The sequence below is a fragment of the Orbicella franksi genome, chromosome 14, assembly GCF_964199315.1.
Source record: "Orbicella franksi chromosome 14, jaOrbFran1.1, whole genome shotgun sequence".
In the NCBI taxonomy this organism is placed as follows: domain Eukaryota; kingdom Metazoa; phylum Cnidaria; class Anthozoa; order Scleractinia; family Merulinidae; genus Orbicella; species Orbicella franksi.
Window position 1 is genome coordinate 5999455 of NC_138158.1, and position 17005 is coordinate 6016459.

Consider the following 17005-nt stretch of genomic DNA (forward strand, 5'->3'; position numbering starts at 1 on the left):
CAAGGTTTAAGCCATGACCACTCCAAATTCCCGAAGGCAAAACTTTTCAAAACAGCACTTAATTTGAATTGTTTGTTCAAAGTTGCAACTGCAGAGCCCTCAATTAATTCCTGATTTTCTTCTCGAAGAACGGAAAAAGATCTGCATCAAACTCCCAGACTCCAAAAATAACGACTACACGAGCAAGAAATTTATCTCGAAACTGAACGCTTTTACGAAGTATTTTTTCATTATCTTGTGACAAACATGCACATTTCTAATCTGCAAAGGGATTAACCCATCACTACCGATGTAAAAGAAAAAACACTAGGAAATAAATGTAACTAAATCACTATTGGGATAAAAAAACAAGAGTTGAGACTGCCTCTAACCACCTCAACACTCGGTTGGTCTATCACTTTCATAAAAGCTGAAAAAAAGAAAGCTGAAACCCAAAATTATTCAGTCTCAAGGGCAAAAATGTTCATAAGTCTCATAATTCGAAGGAGAATGCTCGTTTGGAAAAAACCATGTGGGTGAAACAACTTGGATGCGAAATCTTGAAGTGCGAATAACTGCCACAACTCGGACCAGCTCAGCACGTGACCTTCTGAAAAACCAAATCAGACACTCCAGTGTCCTTTGTTTTCTAAGATCATACTTCAGGAGAAAGATTGTCTAGGGGTTACATGTAATTGTCAAACTTTGAACAAACAAATTAATTGCGGGAATTGCGCAAGTATAAAAATATGGACAATCTGGGACGGCTTTAACCCTGATAATGACAAAAAGTTGAAAAATCCGGTATTATAACAATTGTTTTAGTTTTCAACCTTGTATATATATCATTTTACCTCTTTTAGCAATGTTATGTCAACAAAACTAAATTCCCAATCCGGCATTGGTTTTGACAAGTTTTGGTCGGCATCCTTTATATCTAACAGTTTACCATAGCAACGATACAACCTGTGGAAAACACTCTCAACTAAGCTTTTAAAAAGTGCTTGTAACTAAAAAATGAAATTTTTGGCGATTGAGTCGCTACGAATTAAACCCAGATCTGTAAATCTGAATTTGATCTGCAAACCCAGATCACATTCATAGAAATGTGATAAGCTTGATTAAATGCAATCCTTTGAAAAGTTAAGGCGGGAGTACACATGAAAATTAAACACACCATTTTTTCAAACTTTTTTCATGACTAAGATTCGATTCCAAACCATGGCAAAGTATACTTTTCTAGAAAAGATAAAGACCAAAGATTATGAAAAAAAAGTTTGTACCCTAGAACTGTATAGCTGGTTTTCACATGACGTCACTAAAATTCGAACTACAAAACTATTGATCCTCCTGGGATTTTACTTTAATGATGTATAAGAGCAGCTGAAAACTAATATTCATACAACTTTTCGCTCTGAATGGGTTCTTGGTTTTGTGATACACTACGCTTGAATTTCTAAGCTTTTGCGTGACGCGGCATTTACATGACGGCCTAGAGAGCTGTCATGATGGTTAAAAAAGTGACTTATTTCGGGGAACTTGGCTATCTGAACAGTTTATATCTTAGAAAAAGTATTATTTTAATGTTTTAGAGTTCCTTGAGGGATAAATTCACGCTTTTGTAGCAAAACTCAGTGACAGATGTTTCTGTTGGTTTCCGGCCGCCATGTTGGTGCCCATACGGATGGGCACCAGCATGGCGTCTCCATACAAATCTCTATAAATTTGGGGAAAAAATTTCTCCGCATATCTCGCATAAGAAAAATTGCTGTGACCAGAATTTTGGCGAGAGTCTTTGCATAGTTACCTTCTTTCATTTCCCAGATTCTAGACTTTATCTATTGACCGGTTTTGATTTTTATTTTGATCTATTTTGAATTGCGTGACACTGAAAACCAGCAATTGTAACCTGACAGCGGCTGATTAAATCTGCCACCTGCTGAGGAAAAGGCACGTGAAATGGTGACCAGTCAAATCTGATACAAAAAATCCAGCCTAGACCAGCATACATTTCAATGCATAACTTCGACAAAATACCCTGGATGGAAAAGTTCTAAGCTTAAAACACAAAACTTACTTAGAACAACAAATCTTGAAAATTTCAGCTCAATTCGACAAATCCTTCTCAAAGGTAGAAATAACTCGTTTTGAGAAAACGAACTTTGAACTTACAGTAACAGAAATGTTTCTTAAAATAAAACTTTAAGCGAAAAAACTTTCCGGCAAAAACAAAAATTCTATCTTTTACAGAATTTTCATGTGTATACCCCCGCCTTAAAAATATATATGTCTAGGGAGCCATCTTAAATTTTGCGGAATGCGCGTCGTCATGCCGTGAATTTTTATTGCGCATGTGTAGCCTGGCTGACTGACTGGAACGCTAAAAATGCGACCTCTATTCGTAAATGTACTAATATTGCAAAGGCGATTTAGGCACTGTGTAACCATGTTCATCAGTAAGTGATTTAAAGAACAACATCAAGAGCCCACATTTTTTCAACGGAAGTTAAACATCTTCGTTTTGTTCTGTTTTCGCTTGAGTTTCATGCCGTTACTGAGCCCTGAAACAAGCTAATTATCTATGCAAACTCATTCACATGCGTTGACATAACAATGGGATGTTTGTCTTAGGAGCTTAGTGACATGCTAATATGTCATCGCAAAGGTCTGTAACTGGTCTGTAGCTACGCCACTTTCTTTTTAACCCGGCTATGCTAATCGCGACCTTTTGAAGTCTCCGTTGTTACGTCTGTGTAGCTCTTAAACAGATACAGATCACGTGACGGCGGTAACATCGAAGGCGCGCACATTTGCATAATAATCAATGCCTATTGAAGGGTAGCATTTTTACCTTCAAATTGTAATTAGTTACTTAAAATTCTGGGCGTTTACGGTCACTAGACACTGCCTTTCCAACGCGCTGTTGCCAGCTCTACAGCAGAGTTTGAGTCCTCAGTTGAAATCAATCTCAGTAACACACTATGGATGATGATGTGCAGTTGACTTACAAGAAGAGGAAAACGCAGCGAAGAATTCGTTGTATTGGAGCGATAGTCTTCGTGATTCTTGTCTTTGTGATTGGCTTTTTGATCGGATATTTTGCAAAGAAATCCGGGTCCAAAGAACATGACAAGGAACCCAGAGAACGCGATATGAAAGCAGAACTGCAAAAGCGCCGTGAAGAAAGGATGAATTTTCACAAGCAGTTTCAGTCGACTGTCGACGAAGAAGAGCTTGAAAAAAGCCTCAAGTAAGTTCGTGAAACGCTTGGCTGGACTTTCAAAAATATTCTGCTTCGGTTTAACTGTTTACTAATACTTCATTTGTTACTTGAATTGAAATGCAGGCGGTTAGATCTCTTAGATGAAAACAGACTCTTGACAGTTAATTCATAATTATGCTAATTGATATTCAGTAACTGAACACAACGCATGCATAATCAATGCAAAAATCTTGATTATTTTTTCCAGGGGCTCGGCAAGTTCAGCATTATAACAAGCTTAACGTCATCGACAATTATTTATTGTAAAATCTGTAGGCATTGGGGGTCGAAAGAAAGCGGAGCAACCACAGAATACAAGGCCACTTTAGATCTCTCGAAGAACGATCGAAGCATAAGACAGATGTAAATTATATATGAGTTATTGACCAGGTGTCAGGTCAAGATGGCTGGATATTGCTCAAGTTCAGGACAAGTTCTTTTCTTTTGCGTGTTTGTGAACCGAGACGGAGTCGAGGTCCATAAACTCGCAAAGAAAGTACGAGGCCAATATCCAGCCATCTTGACTGAACAAGCTTGGCCAATAAAGCATTTATAATATAGTTTTCGGGGAAATTTTTCTTGCGGGACACGGCGGGTAGTCCCGAGCGGGCAAGATAGCTCTATCTTGCCCGCTCGGGTAGCCAATCACAGCGCAGGATTTGATTCATCTTGCGCGTTCACGGAGCTAGTCATTCTAGGCACGTTTTTAAGTCCATGAGATGTAAATAAGTGGCCCTTTAAGGCTGGCGAGGGAGTAGTAGTCGTAGTCGCAGTGCAGCAGTAAGAGCGCTGATGACCTAGTGAAAATCAAGACTCGGAATCGTTAGCGGACATCATAAGCTCGACGGAATCGGAGTCGGAAAAATCAGAACGTTTCAATTTTCTTACGATTTCGTTTACTTTGTCGCTTATGATCTAGTGAAAACTAGATTGTCGGAGCCATTAGCAGAAGCGGAAGAACCAACCAATAACAAGGCCTGGAATCGAGCATTGTGATTGGTTTTTTCGTCCGCTTCTGCTTCCGATTCCGCTGGTTTGATTTTTACTAGGTCGTATCAATCTGCGTCTCTGATTACGGCTGTGACTTCGACTCTGTCGCCAGTGAAAATGGGAAAAAGCCCCCACAATTATCGATGCAGCGCAATTCCTGTAGTTTAGGTTTTGCTTGTGTGATCGTCCGTTATAAACGATTTTTCTCGATTCTCGTGTTTTCTCAGGTATTTCTCCGAGGAACCACATATCGCGGGCTCGCCACGACAGAAGAAGCTTGCTGAAGAACTAGTCAGGCGCTGGAAAAAATATGGATTTGATAAAGTCGAAATGCCAATGTATAAAGCACTCCTGTCCAAACCTGATATGGACAAGAAAACAAGAGTAACCCTCAAATACAAGAACGGTACCATCATTTACCAAGTCAAAGGGGAGGAGCAGGTATAAATCATAACTACTTACATGAAGTCGGCTTGTGAACAGTTGCCAGAATTGACACTCCCAGAATCGTTGTGTGACAAAGAGAGGCGTTGTGTGATTTGCCATGACATTGCAGAGTGAATGACTTGTGCACAGTTAGCCAAAAGACTCCATCCAAATTTGACACCCGGAGAATCGTTGTGTGACAGAGACAAGTGTTGCGTGACTTGTTATGACATTGCAGAACCAGGGACACTTGCGTGACCAATTAAAGTTTCGTTTCTTTTCGTTTCCAGGAAGGAGGATCAAGCGAGAAGGACAAGGGCGTTGTCCAGCCTTTCCTTGGCTACAGTCCAAGTGGAAAAGCATCGGGCGAACTTGTTTACGTCAACTATGGGCAGGTGCAGGACTTTGAGCAGCTCAAGAATCTCAGCGTGAATGTCACGGGAAAAATTGCTATCATGAGATATGGGAAAATATTTCGAGGAAATAAGGTAACTCTGGGGCTGGACTTGGGAAGTGTGTTCAGGTATATAATTAAGATTGGAAACATGACATATTTTATAGCTGCCTGGCTCCGCTAGCCACCATGGTTATTCCAGGCAGCCAGTACTAATTTTTATCATCGATATCTTTGTACGATAAGTATTATAGTGTGAGACAGTACAAATAAAGAATTTTGTTGTCGTTGTTGCTGTTGTTGTTGCCGATGGAAAGCAGACTCGTCCTAGTGCCTTCTCTGATGCTAAAATCCAATATGGTGGGAGCTGCAGGCATCTTGAATTTCACCGCTTGAGACAACACTGAGGACGAGTTTGAATAATTAGCGAAGATTTTCTCTATTTAGAACAGTTTGTTTCTTGTTTATCTTCAGGTTGCAAACGCAGCCAACTACGGAGCTATAGCAGCCATTCTTTACTCGGACCCTGCAGATTACGCCCAGCAGGGGGGAGAACCGGAGAACACGTACCCTAACACTGCGTGGCTTCCAGCCAGTGGAGTGCAACGCGGATCACTGTACACTATGCCTGGCAATGGAGACCCGCAGACCCCCGGAATAGCAGCACTTGACGGGATGTTCCGGAGGTCGTTCAACGACAGTGAATTGCCTCCTATCCCTGCACACCCCATGGGATATGGAGATGCCATTCATTTTCTTAGAAGAATCAAAGGTACCTATCTATATTTTCCAACTGTCTGCGTTGTTTTTGGGACTGCCGACCTTACAAAAGCAGTATTTTGAGTAATTTTGACCACGCACAAAATTACCTTTTTATTGAAGGAAACCTAAAAATAACAGCTTCCTAAGATAGAAAAACACCAAAGAGATAATAATAAACCATTAAGGAACAAGGATGGTTAAGCATGGAAAAGATTAACACGGATTCCAAACGACGAACTTGAAAAATTTAGGCTCAACCCAGTTCAAGATGCGAACACGTGAAGTACCTCCTGGCGTGATTTAAGTGCTGTTGAAGGGTGCAGTGCTTCTTATGATTGTGCTCTCGTAACGGTGGCAGGTGCTTTTTGGACTAACTGCGTTATGTTTTGTGTAGGAAACGAGGTCCCTGCTGGTTGGAAAGGTTCTCTTGATATAACGTACCGTCTCGGACCAGGGTTCGACGACAGCGAAATAACTGTGGAACTTGACGTCAATAACAAATTGCAAGTGTTACCGATCTACAATGCGATTGGAACAATCTATGGACGCGAAGAACCCGATCGATATGTCTTGATTGGCAATCACCGAGATGCCTGGGTATACGGTGCTATTGATGCTTCCACTGGGACCACTGTCACTACGGAAATTGCTCGCGTGCTCGGTGAAATGAAAAACTCAGGTTGGAGACCGCGTCGAACGATTAAGGTGAAGAAAAATAATATATAAGTTTTTCGTCTTAAATGAGTTGTTTGAGCAGTTATCTAGATCATGAAAAGTATTTTAAGGCTGGGTGAAGGTGTCTTCTTTGCCTCACGCAAAAACGCAAAGGAAATAACAGGCGGCTACACCCATACTATCCGTTTTCGGTCTTTAAACCACTAAATTGAATTGCGCATCTCTACTGCGCACGATTTCAACCTTTTTCCCAGGGTCCTGGAGAAATAAATGTTCGTTTTCTCTTGAACGAGATTGTTGACCTACATTTTTATCGCACAATTATGGTTTTTAAATTATCCTCTTTGAGTTAAAAAACGTTTTTTTTAAAAAAAAAAATGTCAGGAAAGAAAAAAAGATATTGCTAAAAGCGCCGGCACAAAACCATCACTCGAGGATGCAAATTATGACCTTGAAGACAACGACTCGAGGAACTTTTTTAGTCGATGTCGTTTTAAATTGTGTTATTTTTCCATAAAACAAAAGGAACTCCATAAGTTGATAATTTTCGGGTAGAAAAAAAAAGGATATGGCTGACTACTTGTGACGGGAGCACACTTATGTCCAGGATTGAACGCCAGTATTGTTTAATTAGTACTTCATATTTGGCAGGGTTATTTGACATTTTCATATTACTTCATGTTTGACAGAATTGTGTGAGTTTTGGTGACTTTTCACCAATGAGAACACTTTGTTATGCTTATCATAAGGAATTTGAATCTCATTAGTGTTCAATCCTGGACATATCTGCGAAGTATTTCCGTCCGCCGCGCGCGAGAAAAATCCTCTGGTACCCAGGGCGGTAATGGAACTAAGTAGCCTGTGAACAGGCTCCGGCTGGGAAGGGTCTGAACTCGGCTGGAAGGGCCGAGGGGGTAATGGGGTGGGGATAGCGGTTCACAGGCTAGGAATTAAAGGACAAACCGAGACGTAATTTTGTTGACGTCATCATACAGACAAGTCTACAAACAGCTTTTGGCAAAGTTTCTTTCCAAATTTTCTCACCATTATCCCCACCGGCCTATAATATGGGCGCTCCAACCCCTCCGGGGGCTAAATCTGAAGACAACAATACGATTAAATATTTCGTTTTTGTTCATCAGATTTGCAGCTGGGGAGGAGAGGAATACAGCCTCATCGGATCAACAGAATGGGTTGAACAACATGAAAAAGAACTGACAGAACGAGCTGTAGTTTACCTTAACGCTGACACAATCGTCTCTGGTAAATACGTCCTCATGACTGGCGGCAGTCCGCTGGTCAGAGACACTATATTGGATTTCAGCAAAACCGTGATGGATCCAAACGCCCATGACGACAAGGAAACCATATTCGACATCATGCTCGAAAGAAACCCTTCCAAAACGGATCCTTCTAAACCTGCTGTGAGCAACCTAGGTTCCGGAAGCGACTACGCCCCTTTCTACCAGTTTATAGGTGTTCCGTCAGCGGACTTCTACTACATATTTGGCTACAACAACACGCCGATTTTCTACCCAGTCTACCACTCTCAACACGATACCCTTAATTGGACCACGAAGTTCGTTGATCCCGATTTCACGTTGCACAAGGCTGTCACGCAACTCACCGGAGGACTCTTGCTCCAGTTTGCTGATATGCCGCTGTTGCCAATGAGCGTCACGCTGTACGCGGAAGCCTTGACCAGATCACTGGATACTCTGAAGAAGTCTTACAAGGAGAAGCTACAGAGTCATGCTAAATCTATCGGCTTCTTAGAGGACGCTGTTAAACTGTTCCAGGAGACGGCAAATAGCTTTACGGCTACTAGGTATGCCCAAGATATCTTGTATAATCATTCCAGATGAAAATGGGCTCTTGATTACAACCGTTCAGAGTAGGTTTTTGTTTTTTTGGCCCGTCACTCAATTTCCCATTCGCCAATGGCGAAGATTGATTGCGTGATGCTTGACCGTAACGCTGTATTTTGAACTGAATCTGCTGATTGGGTGAATTTACCATCTTTTGAGTGTTTTGGTTGTCACCTATTTCCATCTATCAAACTGACTTTTCTCTTTCACTCACAATTACATGAACAGAATTTTTAGACAACGAAAGAAAACGAAACAAAAAAGAAAACGGAATGTTTATTCATTACTTAGGCCAAGCACAGTGCTAAAAATGGTTAACCACAGCGCTCTTGCATAAACAGTAACTCCTTTGTGTAAAAGTCACTAAGGTGTCAAACACAGTTTGATAGATGGAAGCAAGTTCTAACCTCCTAATTTAGATCAAGCAGCTGACGTTTCGGACGTTTCCCTGTTATTATAACAAATCGATTTCCAAATACTCCAAATAAATCATTCACCTTTACTTTTCGAGCTTCTTCACGGTTTTCACATCTTTCAAGTTCGTCATTTGTAATCCGTGTCAAACTTCTCCATCCTTAACCATCCTTGTTCCTTTATGGTTTATTATTATCTCTTTGGTGTTTTTCTATCTTGGTAAACTATTATTTTCAGTCTTACTTCAATTTAAAGGTTATTCTCTATGGGCCAAAATAATTCAAAATACCACGACTTAGCTCTTTAACAAAGCTTCTTCCTTGCTACTATTTCAGAGCTAAAATCCAGAAGAAACTCGAAGACTTCGAGGTGACGAGTTTTGAAGAACTGCGCCGGGTCAATGACCAAATGATCAAAATGGAAAGAGCATTCATCTACTCCTATGGCCTGCCGGGAAGGCGTCTGGTCCGTCACGTGATCTTCGCACCCAGCAAGTACAATCTGTATGGCTCTTCCAGCTTTCCTGGTGTGAGCGACATCCTGTTCAAGCTGGATGAAACTGGAGACGAAGACGAAGTGGATCGTCAAATATCCATCGCTAGGCAGTGCATTCTGGCTGCAGTTGATATTCTTACTCCTTATGAATAATCTCTTCGTTTTCCCGTCCTTCCCTCCCTTATTGTACGAGATTTTTGTTCACCAGGGTGGGGATGGAGAATTTAGGTATTCGACTTAGTGTGTTTTGTCAAGAGAAGATCAAAGTAAGAGAGTGATTCCCCCATATAGGCTATATACCCATGGTAATCCCTCTTAAGTTACTTTTAGACATGGTACCCAGTTCTTCTGAGGATGCTTCCCGCGCGATGCGTGGACATCCCAAGCGACTTCCTGGAAACGAGAATGAGAAACGAGACGAAATGTCGGGAAATATGGCGACTAAAAGGAGGAGCTTAGGAGGGATTATCTTGAGTATCAAAGGCCTATATAGGGAATTCACTCTCTTACCTTGATCTTCTCTTGGTTTTATATAGAATCATGTATATTCATTTGACATTATTGTGGCATTGATGTAAGCTCCGCCTCAAGGTGGCAGTTTTATCTTAATGATATGTATCCATATATAGCTTTTGCTGTTATGCACCGTTTTAGAAACGGGAACAAATCTGATAAGCATCCTGTTGTCGCTCATAGGCCCGTTACTGGGGAGAAGCCGGATGCCCCACTATCCCTTAGCAACGGTCCCACAGGCCACTTCGGGATGAGGGGTAGTCGCAGTTTTCTTCTGGTTTCAAGGAAGTAAGAAATAGTGAAGGTGAAATCTCTCAGGCCTCTGCGAAGTGGCGGATCCTGCAATTTCAATCACTTAGTTGCTAAGCAACAAAAAAGAAAAAAAATTGGCACTATGCTTTGATTGAATAATAAGAACTAGTAAATCTTGGAGTGATTTGGAGAATTGAAGAAGATTCCCGCCCAAAAACGCGTGCTTATACGCCAGACTAAACATAACTGTAACTACATCAGAGAAAAATAATGTTTGTAACTTAGGTTTTCAACTGAGAATAAAATATGACATCCATGGCCGGTAGTTACGCTTCCACGCGCATGCAGTTTGTGCCTCACGAAATCAAAACTAATAGTGAGAGACTGTTCTAGTTTTCACCTCGTTGAATATTCAGTGCACGTTTGGGACCAATCATGACGACCAGTGAAGGAAGCCGGGGGGGGGGGGGGGAGTTGGTTGGCAGCGAGGCCATGATCGCCCCAGTAGAGAAATTTGTATGAGGGAGAGTCAAAATGGCACATGGAGATTGCTGGGAAAATTTATCGGTGTTCATCAAGCCAGCAGATTCACGCCGGCATAAAAAGATGAGTTTAAGATGAAGCATTCGAGCAGCACGACCAGTAATTTTTACCTTGTTCTCGATGCGTAGATTGATCGGCATTTATTTTGTAATGTGCTGTATTATGCCTAAGAATTTAAAGAGACGTTGGGAGAAAAATCTTCTCAAAGACATGTAGTTCTGCCATCGCAGTATTAGTACATTTTCGACGTCCCTTTATTTTGACTATGCAAAAACGCGGCCCGTCCACCCAAATAGCGGCCCATCGCTCAGATTTGGCGCAAAGAATCTAGATTTGAGTAGAACGCCTCTGAATTTTTTGCAAGGCCATAACTTTTTTTAAAATGAGAGACACAGTATATTGAAGCTGATCACACCATAAAGAAGACAACAGAATTTGAACTAAATCACATCTCGATGGCAAAAGCTCATGTCCGCACAAATTCGCCGCCATTTTCCACACCACCACGCATAACGCCTTCTAACTGGCTTCTTTGCCATTGCAGTGTCACTAATTAACGCACCCTGGCAAATCCAGAACTCAAGTAGAGTCCAGGCTCGGGAAAAGTTGACAACCGCCATATTATTACGTCACGCTATTGTTTCGCGCCTGGAACGGTTACCCAACCTCGTTCCCAGGGTCGTCTCCCTTCCAACCTCGTTCCTAGAGTCCCGTCCCACCGTCGAAGGCCAGAGAGGACCTTGGGAACGAGGCTGATGGCTTTCTGCAACGACCAGCCCGCCAAAACGGACGGACTTCCGGCTTTTGTTCCACGCCTGAGACAAATGAAATAAGCCGGAAATCCGTCTGTGTTAACGTTGTCTGTGTTCGCTGACTATCGAACGATAAGGTCAACTGCAACACGGAATGATTCCACCAGAAATTTAGAGCAGGAATCAGACCAGCTGATCAAGAGGACAATGTTCAAATCTTTTCATTTGGTAAGTTTTGTTTTATGATACATGTTGTGAACTAATTGTACTATGTAGAGCGGCTGCTAATTTCAGCCATGCTACTTGTGTTCTTTTCTTCTCCTCCGACGCCGCATATAGTTACTTTTTGAAATTTCAGTTAATTCTCTGCACCCTATCTTCAAAACCGAGACATTTTGTCTTCAAGCTCAGCAAACTTCTCTGTGTTTCGATATTGGAAATAGCGTATTGTTTATAGTATATCCGTGACTAATTTCAGCGAGACCTGCCGAGTGTCTTTAGCTAAAAAATTTGTCAGTTGCACTGACAATGTAAAGCTTATCAAAAGGACTATAAAACGTCTTGCTCCAGTTTTATCCAATTGTAAGAAAACAGCGGCCTAGAAATCCAAACGACCCATGTTGCTTCCAGCGAAATTTATTATCGGCTATCGAATTTGGCCTCACAAACAAACTACTGCATTTTATAAAATAACTGAGCTACCACGCACGCTCTACGTGGTCGATAGGTGTGTTTTGATGAGAGTATGTAAACAGGGTTGGGACGTTTTCGCTTTGCGCGTATTTTTTGAGAATTATTTTATAAAAGCAATAGAACACTTTTTCCATGTTTAAACACTAGGGGGTTGGGAGAATTCTCGAAAGTTATAAAACCCGAGACGTAGTCGAGGGTTTGCATAACTGTCTCGAATTCTCCGAACCCTCCTCCTATTCTACAAAACCTTGTCAGGCTTTATCAACATTCTTATTGGATGCTATACAATTTCTCTGTCGAAACTGGTTATCAAAAATTTAACGATACGTTACGTCGAAGGTTATTGCATTGCGGGAGATCTAGCGCGAAAAACATAAATACCCGATACTGTTTTTTTGCAAATGTCTTAGCAACCGGACAAAATTTCGTGTTACGTGTAAATGTGGAAAACTAGCATTGAAAAGTCCTACTCCTGGGGGGGATACTCCCTTGTATGGGCTATGTAGGTATGTGCGGCCTTAAAGGGCATGGTTTTCCCGCCGTTTTGGTCATAAATAGGGCATCGATTTTGGCCATAAATAGGGCATGATTTTAGCACTCAAGTCTTGGGTATGTTTTTAGAAGGAGCTACTTTTTAATCTTTATCGATAACACCATCAACAATAGCTTTTCATAAACTATGTCAGTTTGGGGCAATTGTGCCAGCCGCGACGGTCATAAATAGGGTAGGGAAATCCCCCCTCGGGGGTCCTACTCTCACCATGACCTACTGGTTTTCGTTCTCGTATTCAAATCTTAAGTCCCCTAATTGAATACTAATCCTTGCCTAGACTGGATTCTTCGGTTCCTTTGATGCACCATGATCCGAGTGATCTTGGATTAATCTGTTTAGTAAGGAAACGCGAAATCCGTTTTTGGATTTAAAATGACACATACATACTGGGAGACTAAGAAAAAAATAGGTATACAGTGTGTACTTGTGTCTATGCGAGAGAATGTTGACAGATATGAGCCAACCTTTTCGCGGTGTGAATTGACCCTTTTCCTGGGCCACAAAATATATGAAACATGCAGTTAACAATTATTCCCGCACGTATGATATGACACCAGGCACAACGATTACCAGCCGTAGACCGGACTTGAGAAAGCGGCGGAAATCTAGCCTAGTGAGAAACGAGATGACAGATAGCCAACAAGGTCCGTTGCTTGAGAACCGTCGACGCAGTAAAAGTAATAACTTTTGAGTTATTACTTTAAATTTAGTTTATCCCTTAAAAGGGATAAGTGACCGTAGAACGAGTTTTAATATTACGTCATTCAATTTTCGCAGGTTGTTTTGGGGGTTTTTCTCATCTCCTTCGGTTTCTCTTTGAAAAAAGAACGTCGCAACAGGAGACTTCAAGGTTTAGCCAACTGTCTTCAGATGGGCGTACCACAGCAAGCAAATGTATCATCTTACGATGTGCTTCGCTTCATTAACCGCCACCATTACTTGATCGTACCAAAGTCGAATCCACCGACTAGCAGGAAAACAAGAAACGTTGGTGCTTCAGCCAAGTGGAGTACTCCCAGATGCCCATTCACATTTAACGTCATCGACTACGCAGAGACAGTTCCCAGGTTTTTGACCGCTGCCAGGTGTCCAGGTTGTAACTTCCACTGTAAGCCGGTGATGTACACACATTACGTTCTAATCAGGAAATGCAAGAACTATTGGATGTGGACACGGAAGACCTTACCAGTCGCCTTTGTCTGGGTTGACTAAGCACTATGCTATCATGTAGTGTTTCGAAGTAGCAAGAGCTTGGGGGAGGGTTGCTTCCATACATGGACTTTGTAGGTATCTGCCGCGGGATAGGGTATAGTTTTTGAAGTTTTCAATCCCTAAATAGGCTATCATTTTTTCCCTATTGGCATTGTGTTACCAGTATGATCCTTAAATAGGGTGGCTTTATTATACGGCTGAACTGGTCCCCGATTAAAAGAAAAATACTGATTGGTTCCCAAAATATCAACAGTGTTTTGTCGAGTAGAAATCTTTCATCTTCATTTTTGGAGAATAATTTCAGTTGAATATTCACAAAAGCGACGCCAGAAACGTCAATAAATGCTTACCTTTCGCGCGCGCGTTCACCGAGACTGGATTGTGGAGACGCATCAATTTATCATCAGCTTAAAGTGTCATTTTTTCGGGTTTAGGCCTTAAAAGGGCATCAGTTTTCATTTGCTTCATCCTTACATAAGGTCAGGGTTTAAGGCCCTTCGCGGTACACACTTATAGGAAATTTACAGGAGTACCCCTCTCCCCCCGGAACAAGAGGGATTGTTCCGGTCCTTTTTTCCTTTAACTATAACTAAAGAAAAAGATTTTGCTATAATAAAGTGTATTATCGTTTGTCTCACGATGCAGTCACTTGAGATGTAGATCGCGATCTACATCTCAAGTGACTACGATAATACACTTTATTGTTGCATCTACCACGATGAATAACAACAACCTTTTCCTCGACAAAGATTTTGCTCTTACAATTTTCATATTTTCATTTTTAATATTAGACGACTTGATTAAATCCGTTAGATCTCGATTACCGCAACAACAACAGTCCTTTATATACACGCGATTTAGTATAAAGCAATGTAATAGGTTTGCTTGTGAGGTCGTGTTTACACTAAAAACAGAAATATGTACAACAATATGATGATTCTAATATTCTGACAATTCCGCGTTGTATTGTTGCAAGATCAATATTTTTTACCTATAAATGAACTTGTAATTTTCTGAATCATTTTTGTAACGTTAAATTAACAGCCCTATAGAACAACACATTGGTGAAATGTTTGCACTTTCATAGATCGCTATTTTTTCCATTAGTCAGTCACGTAAATCTTTTGTTTGTTTCTTTAGAATTTGTTGTAAACCTGAGCTAGGCTTGTAAAGAGAATAAAAAAGATAATTTGTTCCATTGCTGTACAAATAACTGATGAAGGTCTGCAGACTGAAAGGTTTTTTAAAAAGTTTTTATTCTTTAAATGGAAGCGCTCATTTATTTAGCTCTCTTTTCAGAATACATATGGGTGCTGGATGCTTGAATCCACATACTCAAAGTTGCGAAACACAAGCTGATAACTAATTTCCAGATGAACACGTTTATTCAGCCTTGTGACAGATATAAACTACATTCTTTACGCTTTTCGGTATTTCGTAAAAATAGATAGCTTGATTTTCAAACGCAATCACTGATTTAGGTAACAAAGGAAATTTGCAGTGACCGTCAAAGGTAGAGAAAATAGTATTTTAAGACCAAAGTTTAAATTTCTGTCTAAATATCTCAGTGTACATGCAGTTCTAAGAGCTCGACCAACTGTGGACTAACTGGATTCTAATTTAAACTCAAGCATCAAGTACATTTAAGTTTAACCAACCAAAAATATATTAGCCTAATCCGTCTCGGTCCATAAACAAGCAAAAAAGAGCGAGGTCAATATCCAGCCATCTTGACCAAACAAGCTTGGTCAATAAAGGATTTATTGTATGGAAAAAAACGCTATTTTTTGCGGGGCGCAGCGATTAATCCCAAGCGGGCAAGATACTGCCATCTTGCGCGCACGCGTAGCCAATCACAGCGCAGGATTCGGTTCATCTTGCCTGCTTACGAAGCTAGCCATTTAATAATATATAGTACAATACAGCTGTGATGTTTTAACTGAGGTGAGGAAGCTATGAGAATATTGAATGCTCGTGGAGACATTTCCTTTTCTTTTAAGAAACATCGGACGTTTCGACGGTGACAATTCAAAATCCGGCGACTTTTGTATTCGTTTCTTTACACTATACTCTATACTAAAAAAGCAATTGTCCTTCCTTTTCCCTTTTTTAACTTGTTAACCCTGGTTTTCACTGCGACATAAGAATAAGAAAAAGCACAAGCATAAGCACAACGTCAAGTGATAACGCGTTGCTGTAAGCATAAGCCTAACCATAAGCCCGCCATATTGTTTTACTGTATCGAGGAGGTATGGAATCGAAAATCTGGCAAAACGTACTTTTGCTTGTTTTGTGGGCGTCCTCGCTACTGTTAAGCTTATGCTTGTGTTTGTGCTTATGTAGTAGTGAAAACGAGGTTTAAATTAAAACACCATTTACTTTATCCACGTTATACACTGATTTATCACGCACATTTCTAACTTCAAAATACAATGATGTTGCAGAACGATCTACCTGTACAAGGAATAAGCAGAGGAAAAAGTCAATTTCAACCTTAAAGCTCCAAAACGTAGGCAACTCGCATTTCGTGTTCTTCCCACAACCAGTAATGTCCGCATTTTCTGCGAAGCAGCCTCATGGTGTAGGTGACAGGCTTGCAGCGGACATCACATTTACTGCATGTGGCATAGCTCAAAAACCTCGGCACGGTGTCCACGAAATCTTTTACTGCCATCTTGAATGGACATCTTCCAGTGTAAGCTGATCTTTGACTGTTCTCCTTAAATTTTACAATTTCAGTTGGAGGGTTGGACTGGGGAACAATCATGTAACCACGACGACGAATGAATCGGAGAATGTCATTTGAAGATGTTCCAGTAGAAGCCGGCATCTGAAGACAACGTGCTAAACTGGTCCAGTCTCGACCGCAAGGCAAACTCTTTGCGATCAGACACAGAGACAGCAGTGTCAAGGCCTAGTAAATTTCAAGATGATAGTTGTGAATACATTGATTTACCATCTAAGCTTCTATGGCTCGTGTTTGTGTGATAGTACCGCTCAATGAGGTGTATGTCTAACGCGTTCCTATTCAGTAAGGTGAAATGTATTTCTTTCTTAGGTTGTTTTGTATTTTTTCATATTGTGATAATCAGACCTTTATATACCGCTCCTTGTGAGTATCACACCACTTGATGTCGAACAGTTTACTCGAGGCTGTTTTTTTTTCTTCCATATTATAAATGTCGTTGTGTAAAATAGCGTGCAACATTTTCTTTCTCTGGC

At 40.9% G+C, this 17005-nt stretch overlaps 2 protein-coding genes across 2 annotated transcripts in view; both read left to right on the forward strand.

The window, feature by feature from the left end:
* The window catches only part of LOC145468117 (D-inositol 3-phosphate glycosyltransferase-like), a 358913-nt gene that overhangs the window by 287694 nt on the left and 54214 nt on the right, over positions 1–17005 (forward strand). The gene's annotated exons all lie outside the window — the stretch shown is intronic.
* On the forward strand, positions 2425–10490 carry LOC145468099 (N-acetylated-alpha-linked acidic dipeptidase 2-like). The gene is made up of 7 exons (XM_081451780.1): positions 2425–3229; positions 4459–4672; positions 4948–5145; positions 5526–5823; positions 6208–6518; positions 7631–8316; positions 9106–10490. Exons 1-7 carry the CDS (start codon positions 2961–2963, stop codon positions 9416–9418), a joined length of 2289 nt encoding a protein of 762 aa, XP_081307906.1. The 5' UTR covers positions 2425–2960; the 3' UTR covers positions 9419–10490.